The sequence below is a fragment of the Aythya ferina genome, assembly GCF_964211825.1.
Source record: "Aythya ferina genome assembly, chromosome: 2".
NCBI classification, from domain to species: domain Eukaryota; kingdom Metazoa; phylum Chordata; class Aves; order Anseriformes; family Anatidae; genus Aythya; species Aythya ferina.
In genome coordinates, this window is record NC_140297.1 from 125,247,282 (window position 1) to 125,262,621 (window position 15,340).

Genomic DNA, 15,340 nt, shown 5'->3' on the forward strand with positions numbered 1-15,340 from the left:
TGTAGAGGATGGAAATCTGTATCTATGAAAACATAATGCAATTTAAATAGCGTTCTGGGAGAAAAGCTTTCTTTCCTCAGACTCCCAAAGCTCCTTCCCACTTCTGATCATCTCAAAAAAAAGTACAGACAGAAATGGTTTTCCCAACAAGACTGCCCAGCTTTTGTTGAACAACCACCCACTGACAGAGGACAGTTATGAAACGTGAGGAACAATGAAAGGACATTTTTCAAATAGTACAGCCCAGATATGGTACAGATCTCTTCTCGCCACATGTCACACACATAATACTTTGTTATTTGCTCTATTCTGCAAAAATACCAGCTTAATTAAAATAGACTGGCTAAAATAAAAGCTCAAATTCATAACAAACATCTTATGAATAAACTTGATGGGTCCTGCATGCTGGCAAACAAAGCAGGCTGGAAAAACAATCACTTTGCCACCACTTCAAACTCCTTAAATACAATCCCGAACTTAAACTTCTTGTCTGAAGACACTTTAGAGTAGACGAAGTGAGTGAGGAATTTGCTCCTCTTGTTTCTCCTAATGACCCCAGAGTCAACATAAAAGCCCCGAAACAGCTCTCAGTATGAGTTCTTCATGAAAATGCCTTTCTTCAGGGACTGCGCAACTACATGTGGCCTAATATAACACTCTTCGATGCAAAAAGGCTTTATTTTTGTGTGACACTGCATTAATAGTACAGACAGCACATGACCTTGTCTTACTTTGCTATTCATTTAAGAATTTAAGTATAAAGAGAATTTAAAATGTAAATAAAATATTAAATATTGACCATTTCCAGTGAGCATCCTCATAACCCAAGTCTAAATTTGTTGGCCTTATCAGTTCTGTAGGGATGCATAAGCCTACTTAACTTAAAACAAGCTTAAGGACTGAAATCTAATGCACAAAGCTTCAGGATATTTCTCCCACATCTTATTTTATTGTAGGGAAAAAGAAGACAAAAACATCAGCAAGTTCCCAAGGAGTGCAGTCTTGATCTCAGCTCTCAGCCTTGTGACTACGCTAAAGCTCTACATCCAGTTAGCTAAAATTTTAAAGTAGTTTCATTAAACACTTCATGGCTAATTTCACTGTCGAGAGGCAGACAGATTTATTTATTTAAGCTCTGTAGGTATCCTATGCCTCCTTTTCCAATTACAGCATGTTTCTAATAGTTCAATAAAGCCATCAATGCCTCAGAAGCACAGAAAAATTCTAGATGCTTCTCCAAACACAGGACATCTTTGAATGTCTCTGCAGATAATTCCTGTTGTCCTAAACATCATTTCCTCTCATTTGTTCTAGATGGAGAGCTTAATCAGGTCTACTATGAACATCAAGGACTCCATTGATTCAGATGAGATGCTCTAAGCACCTTATTAGCTATTGCTGCCCTTCCAGGGTGAGCTAATCCATTAAAGCCTTTTATAAATGGACATTCTCAGTGTCAGAGAACTGACTAAACCCACAGGATTTTCATGGCACTTCCTGGAAGACAAATTCTCAAATAATGGTGAGGAAAAACCTCATTGTTTCAACCTTCGCTCCTGAACATCCTGACTTTCCACAGTGCATTGGCAGATAATAGTTTGAAAAAGGTTCCGGACTAACCCTTCAAACCCCTTTCTACTATATTATAATTTTCAGTTTATTAAACCTACCACATTGATATTGGTGATTAAACTAAGCCATCTTAAAGTTACCTAATTTATAAGTTAGACCCTGGAACAGTAAGCATGACTTTATTTTAAAGGATTTTGGGCCTTTCATCACTGCTCGTTTTACAGTCTCAGTATCTTTGGAACAAAAAACGAATCTTCTTGAAAGTTACTAGTAAGTTTTTCTAACATGCAGAACAAAAGAGGCATACGGATTCCATAAGAGATCAGAAAAGCAAAGTTCATTGCCACCAGACATGATAATACTGGCACCCAACCATAGAGGACAATATCTTATTTTTGTTGTTTAGCAGCAAACATGTAAGAGAAAAGAACATGTGGGGTGTAACTGACTATTACCTAAAAGCAGAGTAACAATAGCTGAGACCTAAACCAACTTAAGACCTTCTTTACAGACCCTGCTGAAAATCATTATACAGAGGAACCAGGAAGAACATGATGTACTTACAGGCAGTGAAGGCATTATTAAGAAACTTCTAGAGAACAGATGCTTTCATTTCACATACAAAAAAAGTATTAGAACATAGAAAGTACCTTTTTGAAGTTTCTTTAACCATACTATTATTCTTTCAATAACTGTGGAGCCTCAAAAACGTTTAAAATAATTTATTTTTATTTTCAAATTTAAAAAAGATTTATTATGAGAATTCTTAATTCTACTCACTTTGGATCTGGCGGTCCATCTGACAGGGGCTTCATGGAGAGTTTACACAGTGACCTGAATACAAGGAAGGCATCCTTTTGTAAAATGTGGGAAAACTTAGCACCAGGTGTAGGTCCTGAAGAATTTCCAGATTCCTAAAGAAGTTAACATATTTCAGTATTCCATTTTGCATTAGCAGGGTGTGTAGGGAAATCCCCACCTCCTAGCAACAAGAAGTTAAGATATTATACAAATATAACCAGTTCACTATAGATTTATGGTCTCAAGACTAAATTAAAACAAAAAAGAATTCTGCAGTCCAGTTAAAATGAATAAATTCCCTAATAAAATTTGCTATCTTGATAAAATCCAGAATTATATTAAGCTGTAATGTCATGAAGCGATGTGGGTCAAGTTTAAAAAAGACAACTTGCAAGGGAACTGCCTTCAGTCATTTTTACTAGATAACTAGTTTAAGAAAAACGACTGACATTCACATAGAATGCAAGCAGTTACATATCTGTGTCAACATACATCTGGCAATACTTCTATTGTATGATGCATTGCTCTAAGTTCATGCCATTTGGTATTGTTTTCCTTACATCAGCAAAATGCTTAGTGTTAATCTTCCACTTATATGGCATGTGTGACTGTTGGTTTTCAAGCTTGCAATCTATTATCCCCAAACATAATTATTCAGTACTTTGATAACAGAGACCCTCCGTCAGTTGATACTATGCATATGCTGTTATCTGATACCACAGTAGTAGTGTGTTCTCATATCTCTCTTCTTAATGGAAGAAGACAAAGCTTTTTATCCAGAATCATAGCAGTACAGCATGCTATGGACTTTCAATTTATATTTATCATGTGAAAAAAGCATGTGAAAATGATCCAAGTATGTCTATAACAGGTTACACTCTTTACTAAATGTGTATTTGAATGCTAGTTTTATTGCTTCTTAGGAGCATTTTGAAAAACCTAACAGTTCCTTAATCTTGAAACACTTCTAATACTGCAGCTAAAAATATGGTAGTCACGATAAAAAAAGTAATCACATACAAATATTTATTTACAAAAGATAAATGTATATACTGCACTGAAATAAAATTATGTTTAGAATACCACAATACATGAACTCATCTGAGTAACTTATTTTACAGACTTACATCAAACATTCTCTGCACAAGTGTTGGGCAATACTTCAAATATTCTACTCCTTTGCAGTATTTCCTAATTTATACCTGCCTGTACCTGAGTATCATTGGAAGAGACAGATAATCTGTCATCTGGTAAAGATGGTGTATAAGCAACAGAAATTGGAGTCCCTGGAATTCCATTTGCCTGAATGTTTTCACTGTCACTGCCGTCCTCTAATGTTACAATCGTGCCATCACCACTTGCACTTTCAGCAGTCCCTTCTATATCTAGTAAAAAACAAAAAAAAAATTATAACAAAGGTTAAGTAAGAATGCAAGGTAAGAAGAGCTTAAATCAAATGTTTAAATACAAAAACTACCAGAAGCAAAAGTATCATAAGGAGGAGCTGAAGGCAGAATTTATATGGCTTTATATAAATAAAAAATAATAATGAAATTTATGATAATAATAATGAAATATATAATAATATATAATTAATATATAATAATAATGAAAATTATGATCAAAAACAACTTAGAACTTTAAATTGCCAGGTTCACTATTCTAACAAGTTTCCTACAAGTATCAGGAAAGAAAAAGTCACAGATTATAGATACAATTCTCAACAAACTCAAAATTTAATGCTTCTCTGCTACTACAGAGATGGGCCCATTTTTGAAGAGATTATGCAGGAATAAAACATAAAAATAAAACAAACTAGATTTTTTTTCTAACGTAACATTCATCTTCAGTATAGGAAGTGTAAATTAATGCATGAAATCTTGCCCATTTAACTGCTAAATAACACACAACTAAGGTCAGACAACTGAAACTATTTTCTTTAGCATATAAATATTATATAAACAATGATGTATTTTAGTTAAATATTCATGTTAAAATAATCTTTAATGTCAAGATTCATACTGCAGTCATATATTAATGTAGTACCTCCAGCTACTATGTTCACCATTTCCTGCACAATACTTTCCACAATTTCTTGCGCCTTCTCTTCACACTCATTGCTTTCACCATCATATGTTCCTCCATCAGCTTTAGAAAGATCTTAAAAAAAAAAAAAAAAAAAAGAAGAAATACTGAGAAATTAATAAATTAAGCACACATTTTGCTTGCATTTAATACTTAAAATTCAATTACAAATCTACTAATAGAAGAGTATACATTAAAAAAAAACAACATAGTTTCTGGATGTTTTGAAAGCAGTATTTGTAGAGCACAAACATTCCAATGTTTAACTTGTAAATGGTAAATAATACGCAAGCCTATGCCAACAGAAGACAAATACATCCATTTTGTATTTTCACATACATTAAACACCAAAAGCTGCTGGCTTTGAGATGTTATTTTCAGAACTTTCATAACACCACACACGTGCAAAAAGGCATCTGCTTCAAGAGTACAAGAGCCTAAGATTAAAGGATACCAGTGATAAAGCTTAACAGTGATTAACAAGGACTATACTCAATTATTAAAAAATATCTATATGCCTGACTCTAGGCTTGGGAGGTGAAAAAGACAGTCCTCAGCCTTTCTTTTTACAGACCTTTTCCCTCCCTCCATGAAACAGAAATACACACTGATTACTTTCTGCTGCTGTGGCTTGGTCGGCTTCCGTCTGTTCATTTTCAGCACTAGAAATATCAGATCCATTTTCTGCCTCTAAATCTTCCTGAAGGTTCTTGTCCACATCATTTGTGTTGTGGTCAAGCTCTCTCTCGTGTTCTTTAGACAGCTGATCAGTCTGTGTTGGAATATGTCTCAACTGAGGTGACTCAGGCTCATGATGGCTTACTGGAGACTGCTGTAGATGGTGTTGCTGCTGTCTGTGTCTTTCCTTTTCCATCTGTTTGGCTTCCTGAAGCTAGAAATACATTGCAATGACACAAAGATTTTATCATCAAAACAAAACAATGAGCTATATACACATTGCATGTTATTTAATAAACATGGAATCTCTATAGGCTCTGCTTAGACATTGCTTTCATAAACCTGTAATAGTTTAAGCACATATATCGTTTATGTTATTATGAAAAAATATAATATCACAGGCTAAAGTCTTTGCAAGAGGGCTGCTTCCCAACTATGCACATTACACTTACTGTATCTTCACTATGTATAATGGATAACCAAAGTACATTCAGTATACAATGTAGAGTTGTCTGCCTGTCGAACAAGGAAGTTCAACCAGGAGGCGTGACAGTATACAAGGCTTGTACGGCGTAACGTAAAGGACAATTTCTTATTTTTGTTTTTTAAAGCTCTCAGTAAGAGAAACACATAGGAAAACTTAAGATTCATTTTCTCCTATCCTGCAAACCTGTGGTGTTAATGGAAAAAAAAATTAGCAAGCTGACTGAACATACAGGAAAAAATAAACTAAAAAACAGGAGATAAAAGTGAGAAGAAAGGGCTGCACTTCCACAGGACTTCAGAGGACAGATCCTTAGAAAGAAACTGCCATGCCAAAACAAAACAAAACAAAACAAAAACACCATAAAAAGCAAAAGACAAAAGTTATTTTGAATTCAATGATTTCTCACACTGGAATCCCTGAAAAGAGAAGAGAATCTGCAATTTGTCTAACAGACTAAGACAACAGTTACTGAAGTCAAACCAAAGCTGGATGTCCTCTGAGGTGATGCTCTAATGACTGGCTTTCTATCCCTCCAGAGACCAGCGTTTACAATGTTATTTTGGCTAGTGTGATCTCAGTCCTTTACTTTTCTGCTTAAAGCTTTCTATGATGCATCTTTTGGGGTGCCCTGAGTAGATACTACCTTTCAAGTTACTGCTTAAGTAATTCCTTCCACCCTTTGGTAGCTATCATATTAAAAAAAGTTGCCCAGAACAAGCAAAAGAGATTATCAGCTTGCATAAAGACTAGACTTAGAGTCCAGCAAAAACAAAGACTGCCAGTGTAGGATAATAATAATCCTTTTCTTTAATGAGTTGGTTAAAAAGACAGCAACTACATTGATTTCCCAAAGCACGCGTGTAACTGGATGGCTTTTGCCATTACTTCTTATAAATGTATCATAAATCTCTGAGTGTGATGGCATTGTGTTCCAATAAGCAGTTGCTTCTGAGAGGGAGTCAAGTACAAGCTTCGATCCACTACATAATCTTAAAGAAAACTTATGAGTTTGTAACAGTACAGCAGAATTACTTCTACAACTAGATGAGAATTCAAGCAGCTTTCCTATCTGAGCATACACTTTTGTTATTGAAATTTAATAGGAATAAGGACAATCACTTTGCCTTATTGATCTTTATTATGACCAGCGGAAGCCCCAAGACATTTGCTGGAGGTGTTCCTTTTGACCACTCACTACAACAATTTCAGTGGCAGAAGTATCTGAAAGTGATTACATGATTGGGAAGGGTTCTGTGGTGTGCTTTTTTTTTTTTTTTGGTTATATCTGTTTTAATTATAAATTACTTCTTCAGTGTTTATCATCACAACATTTGAGTATTTCACTAACACTAAATTATTCTATATTCAGTGTTAAGCAGGTAGCGTGGCACTTCTTGACAGCCTGAGAATAGAAACTGAAGTCAATTACATCCATTAAATATAGAGGCCCACTTTCAGAATTTTAAATCCTATACAACACCCCTCCCCCCCAGCACATTTCACACCTATTTTCAGAGAGCAAAATGCAGAAAGAATAATATAAGATGCCGGATTCTTTTTCGAAGTTACATAACTTAGGAAAGACCAGAAGCTTTAATAACAATGACAAATTTCTCAAGCTGGTTTGCTTTTAAGAACTATTTTCTATACAAAAATACTGATACTCACTGCTTGGTTTTCCATACGTGCAAATATGACATTCAGCATTTGCGTTAGAGTGGCCTTGGCTGTGGTTTGATTTATGAGATTTTTGCTTGCTAGGTAGATATTGTAACATGTTCTTACGGCTTGCAGCACTGTTCCTTCGTGGATTTCTATGTGTTGGGATGTTACTGCAGTGAGTAATGCCTAAATAAACAAACACACACATTTTAAAGTCAAAGAAATAGACTGCAAAGCCTAAATAAACAAACACATGTATTTTCCAGTCAAAGCTTTTCTGTCAATGAAATAGTCTGCGAATGAATAAACATCAGTTTTGGATTACTTTTAAAATATAAATAATTACATATCTTTAGCTGTAATTTAATCAAGTTTTTCAAGGAATTTTTTTGCCATATCAGAACATCATACATACCAGTTATGTTAACATATGCTAAGCAGAGTGTTTTAATCAGTGTATATAGGAAATGTGTTTCACAGCATGTAACTGCAGTACGTAACCAATGGAGTTATCAGGTGGCTAAAAAAAGACACCCTAGAATTTTCTAAACACAGAACATGAATGACAAACTACCTGTGAAAACACAGAAAGCCATCCAAATTGTCCAACAGCTGTTTTACAAATAAATACAAATCTGAAGAACAGAGATTAAGTATATGCTTAGGCAGTTACGAGTGCAACAATCACACTTTCTAAACGTTCTTTCTGGATGTATGTTAGAATATTTTATTGCTTTCTCCACAGAAATTCACTTCTTTCCACTTGAGCTAGTATCTGCTTCTTTTACTTCACAAAAAATATGCATATGTTTTGTATCCTAAAAGATCAAGTAAATAAAGAATTAAAGAACACACGTGAGGTAGAGTCAGGCTGGACTGAAGAGCAGAAACAGAGACAGGTAAAGCTGAGGCCTAGGTGCAAAGACACTCACAAGAGTGTGTGGGAAAGCAGAAGGGGAGATTTGTTTGCAACAGCACAATCATGTACACTGATCACTGTACTCCAGAAGGTGCCAGAAAACAGGTATGAGTTTTATGCACTGAAGACTTTGACAGAGTTAACAATTACATGGGATGTTTAGGGAAGGTAACACTGGGAGCACCAGAAAGCTCCTACATTACAAAAGGTATTTTTAACTTTAATCAAAGTTAACCTTTAATCAAAGTTAAGCACAAAAGTTCTTTGAAGTGCTGTGTAATTTATTCATCAAACCATACCTAATTTCACTCACAGGATCATCAGCATCCCTGTCCACACATGGTACCAACAAGTGGAGACAGAGCACCCATCTCTGACTCAAACACTTCAAAAATCAGAAGCCCATCTCACCAAGCTGCCACTGTGACTTCTGCTCCTGGATAGCCAGTTTGCTGAAGGTCCCTTCTTATTCCACCTGTGGTGCCACAGTTTTCTCATCAGTGGAGAAACACAAGCTTGACTGTGCTTGCTGGAGAAAATGCACTTATCTGAATGACCATTAAGCAGCATCTCATGCTACAACCTACAAACTAGTAGTACCTAAATGCCACTAGAAAGCTTTTCTTTAAATTAATAAAGAAATAAAAACAAAAAAACAACACACAACCAACTTACATAAAGGTATCACATGGGCGGACGAACTGTAGACAACAGTTTCATTAAATGACCTGAAGTCTCTCATTACTATTTTTCCTCCCAAAATCCAGTTTATGTCACTGACCGACCTTCTAAAAAACCAAGAAGTGGTAAACTGAAATTCACAGCACCATCCTGAATTCTGACCCCCTCTGTGCAACAACTCAGTATCTCCACGGAACATTTAATGCCCTGCTTCTGCTACTGGAAAGCATAGTTTAGGGATGAGGACATATAAAATCTGTAACAAAATCCAGTGCCACCAAAATAAAATCTTCTGCCAAAACCTATTCATATATTTAAAATATTCACCACCTGTCCCATCCCCTCTGTCCCCATATAAACATATTCTATACTGCCCTAGCACACCTACTTCTATGTATTGTATTTTCCCTATCTTTCATTAAGTACTTGGTACTGCTCCACTTCTCCCTTCTAGTTTTTGGTGGCTTCATGAGGCTTGCATTCTGAGATACTGAGTTTAAACACGCTGAATCCCATTCTTTATACTTGCATGCCTCTTCTGTTCATGTAACATACCTACATGCTCTCTATTACAGGTATTTTAGCACTCTGCTTTCAAAGTCGTGTGTGTCACCGAATGAGGAGTCCTGAGAGGTCAACACAGACAGCTCCTTCAAACGTTAATTAATAATTCTGTCAGAGGAGTAACCTTGAAGAACTTTGTCTATGCTAGTTCAAAAAAAAGTAAAATCAGCAACTCTTGAGAGGACAAACTAAACAAGTGGAGCCCAGGCACAAACAGACAGCTCTGCTCTTTCCCCACCCCCCCCTCTTTTCCGAAGCACTACTACGATCACAAAGCCACAAGCCACAAACAGCTTGTAGTTGTCATCCTTGTTAAACTCAGGTGATGAACGATTTGCTAGCTGAAAGTCCAGTTTTAACTTGCATTGCAGTTCACTGAAGCCTTAGTTTTTTCATCTTTGTGTAACAGGAGATGATGCTTACTAGTAGAAAAAGTTGACAAGGCTACAGATGGATTATGTACAGTTTTAGTTAGCTCAACAGCCTGAATTTTGTAAGTTTCTTCAGTATGCGTGTAACGACTACTAGAGCTTGGTTCTTTTCATGCCACATGGTAAGGAGGTGTAGAAGCAAGGCACGTAGAGGCACTTTCCTCCTGACAGTCCAACATATTACCACAAATTCACTGAGCAACTCCATCCTCTATGCCAACTGAGAAATCAGTCTTACCAGCAGGCAATCTCCTTGCAGATGCCTATTAGTGAGCTTAACATGCCTACAAATGGTCCTGACGGCCGCTCCTCTGGCTTTCTTTCCTTCTCAGGCACTTGAAAAAACGAACCCTAATGACTACCATCCATAATTGTAAACTGACAGGCATTTTTAGCTTTGATCTTTCATTAAGGGTTCAGCTCGATGTCCTGCCCTACATAATGTTTCCTCATTCTGTGTCACAGATAAGCACACCCCTACCACAACTGACGTGACAACTAACCCTGAGAAACCACAGGCTACCATCTGGAGCAGTGGTACTGCTCCTCTGAAACCCGTCAGCTCATCTGTTAAAATACCAATCCTTCCCTTTCTCACTGTATCAGTTCTCATCAGATTACTCTCTCACCTTTCTCCGTGGCCAACAGCTCCTAGATCCAATACAGGGAGCCAGACAGAGGAGCCCGATGAGTAGAAGACAATCACTGTATCAACAGCCCCCAGTTCAGAGGGATTATATAAAAACTCTAATTGCTACATGGTGATGTAGGTCCTTGAGAAGTGCAACAACAAAAGGTCTGCTTTTCTCCCAGCCATGCCCTTACTGCTTACTTTGCAACAGGCATGAAGCCACCTGTGCCATTTTAATGACAATATGTTAATACAATTAAAAAAAGAATAAACTAAAACAAAACACCAATCGCCCTACCTTTTCTGGCAGGGTTTTTTTGGTTTACTGTGTTTTAAATTGGGTTTAACTGGTTTACGATATTAAATGCATGTCAGAACAAGGGATGAGGTAGGGCAAGGGCAACAGCTGGGAGCAAAACCTGAACAGAAAAACGCCTCTCTGCAGGGAGAGACAACAGCAAGCTCCTGGGTTGGCTCTGCTGACTGCAGAGCTGAAGCATTTGGTTGCTCTTTTCTAGCAAGGTAAAGATTTGCAACCAATTCCCATTCTGGACACACAGCTTTACCTGCTTTCATTTAAGTACCTTCAGCGTACACTACGGAGAGATGATTAAAAAAATGCATACTTCACTGCATTACTCCCTTTTGCTCTTCTGTAGGCACAGAAGAAATCATTGTACAGACTGTTAGCACTACCTTATTATTCTTCAGGTCCTTCCATAAAAAACTTTCTTTGTCACAAAGCCTGCAAAAATACCAACAGCAATCAAGCTCTCATTGTCCTGAGGCTACCGGCTATCATCCTGACTGTGAGATCCTTTCCTTCTGCTTTCCTTCCAATTGTTGGCACCTATTGTTCTGTGCTTGATAGAGACCCTATTGTTTTGTGCCTCTACCTAGCTCACAGCAACAAAGCTTGTTTATTTTTATGAACAACCATCAGGTGGGTTTGGGAAAGGAGAAAAATCTTCAGGATATCTGAGTTACAAATTACCTTATTTTTGTGACATCCACATTGCTTTTTCCTTCAGCCTGGAGCACATTTGCATATTTAGTGAATTTAAGATTATGTAGAACGAGTATATTAAAACTCTAAGTACTGTAATTTGTGATGCAGAACTAACTTAGTTTAAAAGGTAAACAAAATTAATATTCTCTGTTAAAAAAACATCCAGCAGCTATCTGCACCTGTAAGCTTTTCATGCCTTTCACAATGAATACTCTGCAAGAACAGAATGGTTATGGTAAAAGAAACAACCAGGAGAAGTGATTTAAGAACACACAAGAGGCAGGCACACCTACATACATACTGCTAGAAAGCTTAGTTTTCAACTGAGCTCATTCTTTTCGTCCTCTCAGCTAACTGTGTTATCTTTGGAAGATTTATGACACTGTATAGCAGTCATCTGATCAGCACAGACCTTTTTGGGGTAAGATACCATAATTCAGTTGTCTGGGGACTCTCAAGCACCGGAGACAGAACATAAAACACAACAGCCCTAATGCTTCGCTGTAGTGGATTGGCCACTGGAACCACATCATTCAGTTTTCTTTGAGAAAGGCTATAGGGTTATTTTAAACTATAAACAAATACATTTTAAAAAACAGCATTATCTTTTTTTTTTTTTTAATATCCAATACTCTACTTGAAGTCTGAACATCAATTTATAAAGAAATAATGTGTTATAATGTGTTACTAGGAACTGACTTCTGGAGAAAAAAGGGGGACACAAGTACTTAAAGCACAGAGCAGCAAATACGTTGAAAAACCTTCAAGGACAAATCATTTTTCAACACGAATGACACCAAAAATCACACAACGCAATGTTTGTCCAAACCACATTTTCTTTGTGAGGAAATAAGATGATGTCCTGCTTTACCATTCCCAAATTATTCAGTCATATATGTTACACATTCACCATAGCCTTAGAGACCTGTTTTACCTAACCTAGTTTACCAACTTTAAAGTCTTAAGGACACTGTAAAGATGTGAAAAATTGAAAAACAGTGTTTACTTCCAGAGCGCTTTCACAGTCAAGACAGTGATTTAAAATTGGAGTTGTATCCTAGATTCTACACCAGATTCCAGTAATAATGGATTCTTAGTTAACACATCGTATTTAATTAAAACTAATTTTTTCCCACGTAAGATTAATCTTAAAAAAAAATCCACCATTCACAAGCATGCAACCAGCTACCAGTCTGGAAACACATGAAGGATTAGGACTGTGGAGACTGCAAAAGAACAGAAGAACTATGTGCCAGTAGGAGTTGTGTGGAAGAGGATATAAATAATGTAAAGTATATACTTTATAAAGCATATATAGATCATAAAGTTCTGTTTGGTTTTCACCACTGGAAGACTGGGTGTTCAAAATTAGCTAGAACCAATGGATATGTGTTTTGCAAAACAGAAGTCCAACCAAGTGTAATCCTCTAAAAAAAGCGAAACTACAAACCAGCAGGACAGCATCTGCAGGTTAGGTAACCAGTCCTAGCCTTGAACTTCTGATGGATGCCTAAAAATACAAAGAATCCAAAACAAACCCTCCTACATCATTATTTTGATTCTCAAATCCTGCCATAATCCACAGCTTCTTTTAAACTCAGCAGGAAAAATTAAACTTTCGATGACCTTTTTATAGGAAATAATAACCACACAACTCCAGGATACTGCAGATGAATGAGTTATTTTGTTAGCATTTCACACTACGGGAACACAACAGGATATTGATCTGAGAAGTTTTTCTAAGGGTCTTCTGGAATCTGCTTTCACACAAATTTCAGTAAAACTCATTCAAAGCTATAACCATTCTCCTTATTCCTCTGAATTAGTCAGTGCTTACAGTTTTCCCATTCTGTAAACTAACCATTTTTTATTTTTAGTTAGTTTCAATAGGCTGTTTTTGTGGTCAATGTTTGATTCAACTTTTCTTCCTCTACTGATACTGGTCAATAGAGAGCATGACTACTGGGGCTGACCTTTTTACAGCACATGGAGGACTCAATAAGCAGTCACTCAAGCGACATTTAATTTCTCAAATTTCAGATATCAAGCAAACAAGTATTTTTTCTTTGCCAAATATGATCGAGTTGAACTGGGAGAGTATCTAGTTAATAATACTTGCTATACAGCACGCCAAAGAGAACACTTACGAGCAAAGTTGATCTCATCTTCTTCCCCTCCCCTATTGTTTTTGTGCAACTTGTTTTTTGTCACACGCAGTAGTTATTCAGGAACAGTAAGGCCAGACAGAAACACAATTTCAACGGAAACCTCTGCAGGTGTCAGAAGGAAGTTTAGGGACACAAACCACAAATACCATAGCAGCCCCAGCAAAACAAGCCTGAAGGCAGAAATGTTTGAAGCCACCTCTCTTCCTAGAACCTAATTTTAACAAACACCTTCCAATGGCAGTACTAGCCTAAGTTCTTGCTTTCCTTCTGCTCCTGGCAATCCTCACCATTACAGCTGAAAAAGCATTTACGTGGCTTGACATCAAAATTACATCAGATCAAGCTGAACTACAGGAGGAAGGAGGGGAAGAAGGCCAATTTCCCAGTGTGGCTCATCGTGGAGCCTGCAGATGAAGAACGAGGGGATTAGAGATGAGACCAGATGAGCAGAAACAGGCAGATAAGGTAAGCTGCCCACCCACCGTCAGACATACCTACACCGAGACAAGCTACACTCCTCAGCAGGATTGTTTCCTTGCAGGTCAGCAGAAAGGTTATTTCAGAATGCCTAAGCTGCTCTGGTTGCTGGGAACATGCTTAAGATGACTCTGCCACTAGAAAGCCTCCCAGAAACTAGCAAATAGCTCCAGGTGTGAAGTCTTACCCAACCTTGGCTCACAGGCCTGGGGTGGATGGCAGCACACTCCGTAAGGGCTGTCTATTCAGCATGCAGAAACAGGATAATCCTCCAGAGAGAAAGGTGCTGGAGTGATCAGTGTTCTGATTTTACAGTGGTGCTGGTGATGTAGCTGCCACACAGAAGCACTGCTCATGTTATGAACAATATTTTGGGAGTGCCAGTGCAAAAAGTGGGAGACCCAGGTCCGCCACCTTCTATCTCCCTGTTGGAATTTAACTTTTTCAAAGAACATACTAATTGCCACAGAACACTTTAAAAGGCACGTGATCTGTCCTTCATCTCATACAGAAGAAGCTGGGTCTACAGACAGCCTGGACCCAAAGAGTTATGAAGCCTAATACAATATGACTGACTATTAAGTTTCATTATTGCCCATGGAGGAAGTCAAAAGCTCCAGTCTTCACTAAGATAATTTATTTTGATGCTTTTTATAGTGTACAGTCACTGGACAAACCTGGAGCCAAAGCAAGACTCTCCAGCTGGCCAGGAATTCCAACATACTAATTAGCAAAGTCAAAAAAAGAAAGCGCTAAGTTAATTTATATGCTTAATGCATTTTCCAATTGTTGAAGAGTTGACTTTCTCAACTGTTTTCTTGAACAGAAAGAATTCCAGCTCGCAGACATCCCCTTTCAGGCAGAAAGTTAATTTTGTTAGCATATTGGCCCAGGTAACAGGCTAAGGGCTGAAAGGACCAGAACAGGAAAGCATCTGGAGAGAAGGCAAAAGGGAGATAAAACGGTTTCAGCCTTTGAAAATAAAAAGCAACAGAAACTTCCCCCTGCAAGATGAGAAATGTCTTAAAATGCTTGGGCAAAATGCAACAACAAACTTAAGACAACTAGGAGCAGAAACACTTTTAACAACCATCTCCTGGAGAAGTGGGGTGTCAAGAAAAAGGAAGATTGGAGCAATGAAAAGGAACAGGAGGAAAAAGTACAATCTTTGTAGT

At 37.3% G+C, this 15,340-nt stretch overlaps 1 protein-coding gene across 2 annotated transcripts in view; it reads right to left on the reverse strand.

The window, feature by feature from the left end:
- ARFGEF1 (ARF guanine nucleotide exchange factor 1) overlaps nt 1–15,340 on the reverse strand; it is a 93,050-nt gene that overhangs the window by 41,529 nt on the left and 36,181 nt on the right. The window contains exons 5-9 of one of the 2 annotated variants that reach the window (XM_084510220.1): nt 7,292–7,471; nt 5,074–5,350; nt 4,420–4,533; nt 3,580–3,758; nt 2,353–2,486 (exon numbers count right to left, since the gene is read on the reverse strand). In XM_084510220.1, the coding sequence (XP_084366346.1) occupies nt 2,353–2,486; nt 3,580–3,758; nt 4,420–4,533; nt 5,074–5,350; nt 7,292–7,471 (884 nt within the window). The remainder of the gene's footprint in view (nt 1–2,352; nt 2,487–3,579; nt 3,759–4,419; nt 4,534–5,073; nt 5,351–7,291; nt 7,472–15,340) is intronic. The other variant, XM_084510221.1, reaches the window with a different exon arrangement.